Genomic DNA, 6,923 nt, shown 5'->3' on the forward strand with positions numbered 1-6,923 from the left:
ATAGAAATTAAACTCAATTAAGAGGAAAAAAAAAACCCTTCTAAAGTCAAGTATAGTTATTTCTATATATCAGGCACTAGATCATTATTATTTGAATGAATTATGAGTAATAATTCTATTCAGGCTAGACATATTTCTGTTGGATAGTCTATTTCCTACTCTATTCATTTTGAAAATTAAATGAAACAGAGGTTAAATAAAACAGAAGACAGAGGGAGATGAGGAAAGACTTCAGAAATTTTAAGCTGATTCATTTTTTAAATTACTGACATTTCAACAGATCCAAGATACGGTTACTGCATGTTTTCAACACATCTAGATGCTATCACCTACATGATATAACATAAGTGGAAAAGTCTTAGAAAAATGAAAATATTTCAATATATCACTTTGGAATTCTTAATATTTGCACAGAACTGTTTAGCAGGTAAGTGTTATACAAAAAGAACACTAAGAGGTTTTACTATTATAGCTTAATCACGGTTTTGAGTGTATGATTCATGAAAAATGATAGTTTATTACCCTCCTTTCCCCCTCATTTCAAATTCTTAGAACATTTCCCTAAAAATTAAAAGTTGAAAGACTACTTTCATGATATGCCCTTTCTTTTGATAATTTTATAAAACTGGAACCATGACCTTGTGACCTATTACCATTCCTCAACTTTATGGCCAAGTAAACACACACTGTGTATGATTTTTAAAAAATGATGCTATCAAATGTTTAGCAGGCTGATAAAGAAAAATATCCATAGTTTTTAATAGATAAGGCTCTTACCTACAAGGAACATTTGGATCAGCATTTCTTGAAAGTAGTAGCTCTACACACTTTAAGATCTGTTCCTCTGAGCCACATGCAGAACACGCAGTTATCAAAATAGTTTGCTTATCTGTAGTGAGAAGAAAAGCAAGGAAATGCCCCCACACATCAAGAAATGTCTCTGACTTCTTTCATCATTCAAGGGATTCTAAATATTTACTGTACTCTTTAAAATTTTATAACCTATTCCCAAAGCTCTTACTCTCAGTAGATAACTGTTTTCTTTCACCAAAAAATGAGTTTAGGGATAAACTGCCTTAATCTCCAAAATACAGCTACATTTCTTAATTTCCCTTCCTTATTCCTTTTTTCCTTTTAAGAAAACGAGAGTGGTAAGAACATGGATGCTGTATAAAGATACTGCTTGGAGTTGAACAGTTTTTGGTTGATTAAAATTTGCATTGCTGAACTTGTAGTTGAAAGTCAATACCCGATATTCTCTGATTTCACTTCTTTATTTCTCATTCATTTAACAGCTCAATGAAATCTGGCTTTTATCCAAACCATCCTACTGCAAATGACCTATCTGCCATATCCATTGGTTTCTTTCTGGTCCTTTTCTACTGGGATCTCTCAGAATTCCCTGTTTCCTAAAAACTTCTCTTGACCCCTATGGCACACAGAGATCACAGACCAAAAAAATAAAAACACTTTTCAGCTAAGAGTTGGGGAATTCAAATAGGTCATGGCAGCTATAGTTTATATCAGTGATTTAATCCTGATAAGTATAAAAATTCTAATCTCAGTTCTGCCACTGATAAACTATGACTACAGTGATTACTTAATATCTCAGTAGACCTAGTTTATAGATAGGAAGTTGCCCTCTTTACCTGATGGGGTTACTGCTGAATACATAAAAGAATTTATGTGAACATGCTAAGAAAAATATAAACTGTTTTATAACTGTAAATATTCCTCTGATTACAAGAACTAAAGAAAGAAATCTATTATTTTTTTAGTTTATTTTTTAGTTTTTATTTAAATTCCAGTTAACATACAGTGTAATCAGATTCAACACTTACACACAACACTTGGTGCTCATCACAAGTGCACTCCCCATCATCTGTTAACCCATCCCCCATCCATCTCTCCTCTGGTAACCATCAATTTGTTCTCTATGGTTAAGAAAACTATTATTTTTTTTAAAAGCAGAATATTTTATACACGTTCAGAAATCTCATTCCTAAGCCCAGTTTTCATTGGGTGATATTTTAAAATGACAAAATAAAAAGAAAAACCAATCACAGCAGGTTAAATACAAAACTACTGATAAGATGGGAAATTACATAAAATAGAGAAGAAAACAGAGTAGAAATGGTTTTACAAATATCTAATGTAGATACAAAGTAAATGTGAAAATTAATTCTAAAGTGAAATCTATATTTAAATTATGAAATGATTCAATAATTTATATACCTATTAGAAACATGTTAAAAATAAGCAATAATTCAATATAATAAACTGGATGTGCACATATACTTATTTTTCAAAAGCATTCAAAGCAGTACAGAGTAGAAATTATCTAGTAACAAAAAACATGTGGATTTAATAAGCTATCTTTGAAACAACCTTAGGTAATATAATTCAGAGTTGAGTTTTAAATTCTAAAGAGTGATTTTCAAGTAATTTTTGACAAAATTATCAGCTTTTGTTTTCTTTCAATGCATTTTTCCTTTGAAAAAAAACCCAAGCCCTCCAGCAGAGAAGTCAAAAGTTCTACGGAAACTCTTTTGGAAAGAGAGGCTCCCCTCACCCCCCCCCCAAAAAAATCTATGGTTTTTAACTTGATTTTGTATCTTAATTACAGAATATGATTGGAAGGTTTTTTTTTAATTGCTTTGCTTTTTTTCACTTTGCCTAACAGCTGCTTGGGAATCCAGAAAATCACAGAAAACAACATAATCAGTTGAGTTATCTCAACATCTTACCTTATTTTTTTTTCAGGTGCAAAGGTTTGTTTTAAAGTGAATATATAAAAACTCAGCGTGGAAAGTGTGTATCACCACCCCTAAACAGACTATAATTAGGCTTCTAAACAGAGATACGTACAAAGTAAATACATATTTTAAATGTTTAAAACATCTTACCCTTATCAAAGCTTGCATTAGCACCTCTGTCCAAAAGGACCCGAACCAGTTCTACATTGGAAACACTAGCAGCATACATAAGCGGAGTCCATCCATACCGAAAGGTGGAATCGACACTAATGCCTGTCAACATAAAAAGCAACCCTTTAACAGCCTTCCCCACCAAAATAAAAATCACAGCCACCTTCATAAAAAAAGTACTGTGCACAGTAACATATACCATGTACTCTAAAACAGAAACGAATTTCTTTGTAATAATGGCTTAAGTGTAAAAGGATCCACACAGTAAATGACTGTAGCTCAAAAACATTCAAAGTAACACTATACGGTTGGGGATACACACATATTTAATAAAAATATACAGACATGCATAAGAATGATAAATACCAACTATAGTACAGTGGTATCTCCAGGGTCAGGAGACAAACTGCTATACCATTTAGTATATCTGAAATATTTAGTAATTTAAAGAGAACCGAAGATATTAGCAGAATAACAAAAACTAGAGCCATCTTCCAACTATTAGAAGCAGCTGACTCAAAGGGAACCTTCATTTTTTTTTTTTTAATTAAGTTTCTCAACTGGTACAGAAATAGGTATCAAAACCAAGAATGACTTTGGAAGGCAAAAACCTAAAAATATTTTTTAAAGTGTAAAATGATGACACCTGGTAGGAAATGCTAAATTAAGAGTTACCTGTGGAAGTTAAAAGACTTCAGGGTACTGAGGGAGAAAGTGGGCACAAAGGTATCTTTCTATGTATACCTATATATTTATTAGTGGCTTTTGAAAATTAATTCAAAAAATTTTTGTAATTAAAAAAAATCTCTAAAGGTTGACTAAGTATCTACTTTACCAGTAGTAGGTCTTTTCAAAATCTAATCTTTCAAGAGCCTCCATCATGTCACTGCACCTAGTTTTACTGCAAACTCAAGCCCCATGGCAAATTCTCTTTTCTAAAGCAAATTTCTGCCTATTCCATCCCAACCAGCACTATGCACGCTCTCACATGTGTTCATATTAGGTATTAAGCCTGTTTCAATTATTCAAATTTTATTGTTTCATTCTTCAATTACAAACTCAAGCTCCATTATCCACAAAGTCACACGGATCTTTCTTTTTTGTTAGAGCAGCTAATATTTACTTAACGTCCGTATGTTTTATGTATTCTTTCATTCTAATACACCCCAAAACCCTTCGATATAATGCATCCCCAACTTAAAAAGGAGGAAATTAAAGCTTAAGGTTTGGTAACTTGGTCAAGATAATAGAGCCATCAGTGGCAGGGTTAGTAATCAAACTTGGAGCTGTACTGTTTCCTAAATGATTCCTCTTTCACTAAGCCACGCAATGTCTCTAACATAAAAGGAAAACATATTGCTATATATGTCATTTACCTATGGCCTGTGTGAATCTTTTGGATTTACAGGTACATAGTAAATGTCTGTTACTCCTTTGGATAATTTCAATCACGATTATCAACAACTCATATATTCCTATTTTGGGTATTTTTTTTCTTTTAAAGATCTTATTTATTTATTCATGAGAGACACAGAGAGAGGCAGAGACAGGCAGAGAGATAAGCAGGCTCCATGCAGGGAGCCCAGGATCATGCCCTGGGCGGAAGGCAGATGGATGCTCAACCGCTGAGCCACCGAGGCATCCCCAACAACAGGTAACTAAAAACAGAACATTTAATCTGATCACAGAAAAATGTTATAGGAACCTGGACAGAATTATGACGCTTTGCATAAAGAAACTGATGCTCTGCAAGTTTAAATGACTTTCCCAGGGAACCACAATGAATAGGCAAAAAAGCTGGAATAGATATCCACAGCCTGTGATTCCTGCCTCAGGCCCCATTACACACATACACAACTAGCACGAAGAGAGAACAGAACTAAAATATATATTAACTAGAAACAATTCTGGAGACATACAATATTGCAGACAGGAAACGCTGAGAAAAACGTGTAAGAATCCCTGGTGTGAGGGCACCCGGGTGACTCAGCGGTTTAGCGACACCTTTGGCCCAGGGCGTGACCCCGGAGTCCCCGGATCGAGTCCCACGTCGAGCTCCCTGCATGGAGCCTGCTTCTCCTTCTCCTGCCTGTGTCTCTCATGAATAAATAAATAAAATCTTAAAAAGAAAAAAAAAAAAAAGATTACTGGAGTGGGGGAAGAACAGGCTTCTTGAAGGAAGTAGAAGAACTGATGGAAGCGACAGGGTGGCGCTTCAGATTCAAGGAAGAAAAGAAGGCAGAATGACGTCCGAGTCACGCAGGATTATACACAACCCTCGATACTCTCAACGCTCCTCGGGCTTCCGCTAGAAAAAGCAACTCCGGATCTTTTCCAAGAAGGGGAGGGAGACGAGCGTTTGCAGCTGCGGACGAGCGTGTGCAAGGTGTACAAGGTGGAGACCATCCCTGGCGTCTCACCGGAATCCAGGAGCTCCTTGACCAATGAAGTATCTCCTGAGGTCAGTGCTTTTTTAAACGTCTCATTCTTTTCTTCGGGGAGTAATGGCCCTTTTAATTTCTAAAAACAAAAAAAACCCATCAAAACAAAACAAAACAAAACAAAACAAAACAAAGGAGAAAGTAAAAAAAAAATTTTAAATTATCCGTGTTTTCGTACATCAGAAAGCCAGGATTGGCTTGGGGGGGGGGGGCACGTTCGGGGAGGGGGGAGGCGGACGGCGGGTCCGCATACAAGGCTTGTTAGGAATTCATGTCCGGAATGACCTTGGAAGGGATGGGTAATGGGAGGGAGGGGAGGGGAAAGGGGGGAGGGGAAAGGGGGGAGGGGAGGGAGGGGAGAGGGGGAAGGGGAAAGGGTGAGGAGGAGAGGTAGGAGGGGGAGGGGAGACGAGGGGGAGGGGAGAGGAGGGGGAGGGGAGAGAAGGGGGAGGGGAGAGGGCAGGGGGGGGCAAAAGAGCTCCGTGGACCACCCAGAGAGGCACATTCGATGGAAAGACAACGCAGCAGAGGCCGGGAAATCTCGAGGGCTCGCGGGGCGTCTACAAGCCCCTTTCCATGAGGAAACACACTCAAGCAAGAAGCGTCACCAGGTGGAGCCCTCGAGGGCCCGGGGTGGGGGGCTGACCCAGGGGCGGCCAAAACGAGGCCTCGTGAGCTACCTGAACCGCCCGGTCGAGATACCCAATCTCCCAGCCGTCATCCTCGCTCTCGCTACTCTCGCCTCCACCGGCCACCGCCTGGCTGCGAAGCGCGCCGGCCGCCATGCCCGCCATGCCCACCGACGTCCCCCTCCGCGCCTGCGCACTGCGGGAGCACGCAGGGGGCGCGAGGGAAGGCGCGCATGCGGAAGCCTTGGGCCTCCTGCGCAGGCGCGTGGGCATGCGCAGTCGCGCGGGCATGCGCAGTCGCGCTCACTTGCCCTCGGCCTGGTCGTCGCACCTGTGGCGGGCGGAGGTGGCTTGAGGACCCGGTGGGCTTGAGGTGGCGGCTCAGGCCCCCGGCGGCCTTGCTTCTGCTCCGTGCTGACGCTCCCTTGCAGGGACGGACTCGCTCTTCGTTCGGGGTAGGTGTGGGGTAGTCGTTTGAGGAAGTTCCCGCCCTCCGAGGTGGCGGACCGTGACGGGGACTGTGACGGCAAGTAGGACGAGGCTTCCTCCCTCCCTGCCAAAGCCGCCGCCACGCGCCGCCACGCGGAGACCGTCCTTCCCCTGAGAAAGCCCGCCCGCAGGAGAGAACGCGGTCCCCGAAGGAAGAGGCCTCCTCCGAGTTTGACGTGACCTCAGGTCGCCGCCGCTTGGGTCTGGAAACGGCAACACGTTGCTTGTCGCTGCCGCCGAGGAGATCCGTCGAGGGATGACGCACGTCTGTGTCCCTCGAGACGATTTGAAAGGAAAATAGCCACGGACCGTTTTTTTTTTTTTTTTTAAGATTTTATTTATTTATTCATTAGAGACACAGAGGGAGAAGCAGCTCCCTGCAGGGAGCCGGAGGTGGGACTTGATCCCGAGACGCAAGATCACGCCCTGGGTCAAAG

At 40.9% G+C, this 6,923-nt stretch overlaps 1 protein-coding gene across 1 annotated transcript in view; it reads right to left on the minus strand.

Moving 5' to 3' along the window:
* ASZ1 (ankyrin repeat, SAM and basic leucine zipper domain containing 1) overlaps positions 1-6,197 on the minus strand; it is a 52,351-nt gene extending 46,154 nt beyond the window's left edge. Inside the window, exons 1-4 of the mRNA XM_026012140.2 lie at positions 6,049-6,197; positions 5,348-5,447; positions 2,907-3,029; positions 778-889 (exon numbers count right to left, since the gene is read on the minus strand). Of these exons, the coding sequence (XP_025867925.1) occupies positions 778-889; positions 2,907-3,029; positions 5,348-5,447; positions 6,049-6,162 (449 nt within the window). The 5' untranslated portion in view covers positions 6,163-6,197. The remainder of the gene's footprint in view (positions 1-777; positions 890-2,906; positions 3,030-5,347; positions 5,448-6,048) is intronic.
* Positions 6,198-6,923: the final 726 nt, after the last annotated feature.

Source organism: Vulpes vulpes, chromosome 7 (assembly GCF_048418805.1).
Source record: "Vulpes vulpes isolate BD-2025 chromosome 7, VulVul3, whole genome shotgun sequence".
Lineage (NCBI taxonomy): Eukaryota > Metazoa > Chordata > Mammalia > Carnivora > Canidae > Vulpes > Vulpes vulpes.